The 2355-nt window shown below is 50.1% G+C and overlaps 1 protein-coding gene across 1 annotated transcript in view; it reads left to right on the top strand.

The window, feature by feature from the left end:
- Window positions 1–2355, top strand: part of UBTF (upstream binding transcription factor, RNA polymerase I) — an 86935-nt gene that overhangs the window by 81441 nt on the left and 3139 nt on the right. Inside the window, 1 exon segment of the mRNA XM_015410316.1 lies at window positions 1031–1099. Within this exon segment, the coding sequence (XP_015265802.1) occupies window positions 1031–1099 (69 nt within the window).

The raw sequence follows: 2355 nt of genomic DNA on the forward strand, positions 1-2355 counted from the left end.
CCCGGTCCACCTGCCATGGCAGCATAATTGACAGCAGGGGTCCTTTACTGCGGGAGCACACAGCAGCAGAGCTCCAGCAGTAAGGAGCCCAGGGGGCAGGCACATGCAACAAACCCCACCCCCTGCTCCCAGCAGCCCTCAGTCGGGCCACAAGGAGAAAGAAGCAGCCAGTTAAGTTGCAGAGCCTCCCCCCCCCATCCCGCCTTTAGGTACAAGCTTTCCCTCCTCTGTGAGGGCAGATCTGCGCATTCCCTCTCCCCCATAGCTAGCAATCTAAAACAGTCCAGTGGCACCTTTAAGACCAAGTTTTATTCAGGTACAAGCTCTCCCTCTATGAGGACAGATCTGCATGTCGTCCCCCCCTCCCAATAGCTAGCAATCCAAAACAGTCCAGTGGAGCCTGAGTGGTGGGTGTTGCCTTCTGACACACTTCTGGTGATGTCAGGGTGTGTGGCATATGCTAATAAGTTATGCTAATGAGCTCCTGCACCTCTTTTTCTACGAAATGATCTCTGGCTGACAGTATGTATCTCTGCCTAGCAAAAGCTCTGCCCTTTCCCTTCACCTCATGAATAAAGTGCAGCTACATCAGAACACAAAAAGAGTTTGAAGAATAGCATCATGTGAGAAAACGTGGTGGTCCACAGAGGAGGAATAAACTGGAAGTTCAGGAATTAGGAGCTTGGGGAAAGGAAATCTGTTGGCTCGTCATTGTTGTCTGCAAATGTTTAGAAGGATATCTAAAAAGATGATAGGTGCAGTGTTAGGAAACAGGAAAGATACATTTTGGCCAGTCCTCAGGAGAAGGGTGCTGGCTGTAAGAGTGACTCTTGGACAGAAAAGTCATTTCTGTTTGAACATTTTTGGCTTCAAATGTTCAAACTCTTTACAGGGGCTAGACTGCTCCTGTATAGTTACTTCATCTGCTGTGTTTTCTTAAGAGTGAAGATGCTAGGAGGCACCGGAGGGGGGTTAATTTACAAATTTCGTGTGTGAACTTTTTCTTTTGCCCCTCTCCTCATCTCAACAGAAGCGGAAGAACATGGGGAAAATGCGAGGTCCAAATCCCAAGATGAAGCCCTCGATGCAGTCCAAGTCAGTAAGTACGCCTGAGGCAACTCTACTCTTCCTTCTGCAGCCTGAATGACCATTTCAGTAAGAGCCCTTTGTTCTTGGGTCTGGCTAGGGCCAACTAAGGCAGCCACTCTCCACTGGTAGAGGAAGGTGCCCCTTATGCAGCTCATACCTTCCATCTGCTGCTTGATAATAATAAAAGGAATCCATTTAATGTCCCCTGCTCTGGTAGTAAGCCCTTCCTAATGGCCAGTCTTGCCTGCTCCACAGAACAACATAGTGTCACGGGCTGGGGTGCCAGTCAAAGGGAGTACCAGAACAGGCCATGATCAGGAGCCAAGGAGACAGTGCGAAGTCCAAAAAGCCAAGCCGGGGTCAGGAGCCAGAAAAACAGAGCCAAGTCCAAAGCCAGGGGGTCCGAAGGTCTAGGTGCAAGAGCCAAGCCGGAGTGGATGCTAGCAGCACAAAGCTGACTTGTTGCTTCCACGAAGGGTACTGCCCAGAGAGTGGAGTCAAATGCTGCTACAAATTAGCCAGCTGCACAATCGGACAGGCTCCTGTTACTGCCCAGAGAGTGGAGTCAAATGCTGGTACAAATTAGCCATCTGCACAATCGACCAGGCTCCTGTTAGAATTCTGGGCTGACTGAGCGTCTCCCTTGTAGCCTGGCCTCTCTTCGCCTACTTGCTAAGTTCTGCCGCAGTCGCTCCCTTAAACGAGTCACACGTGGGGGGTGAGTCAGGAGGACTCTCAGCTTGCAGTTCTTCCTCCTTATCTGGGCCAGGTGTGAAGACTGCTGTTACAGGCACTTGCCAGCGATCCTCCTCTGCTGCTTCAGAGGGGCCAGCTGTGGTTTCTGCAGGCTCTGTCAGCTCATCCTCATCCATGCCCATGACACATAGCAGCTCTTCCAGGCCATTGCCAGCCAGAAAGAAAATGGCCTTGGTGGGGAAAGGGTAAATTCTGTCTATCCTATGCACACCCACCCACCCCAATACAGTTGCTATGCATAAAGAACAGGGCATTGGAAAACAGGGCTCCCAGCATCTTGTCTCATTTTGATTCTGAGAGTTTCTGAGTGCTGAGTTCCATGATCGTCGGCAAGATGAATTTTATAAATGGTAAAACGATCTCATGTGAGTGTCCGCATGTGGTGAGATGGCAAATTAGCGTGTCCTAACAAAAAGGCTAGGTTTGCTCTTACATTTTGGGATGTGGTGTCACTGTAAGAGCTTCTCACCTGGGGTAGATTGGGTTGGGGCTACTTCGCAAAACAGGGAA

The sequence above is a fragment of the Gekko japonicus genome, unplaced genomic scaffold (assembly GCF_001447785.1).
Source record: "Gekko japonicus isolate JY-2015 unplaced genomic scaffold, Gekko_japonicus_V1.1 scaffold1360, whole genome shotgun sequence".
Lineage (NCBI taxonomy): Eukaryota > Metazoa > Chordata > Lepidosauria > Squamata > Gekkonidae > Gekko > Gekko japonicus.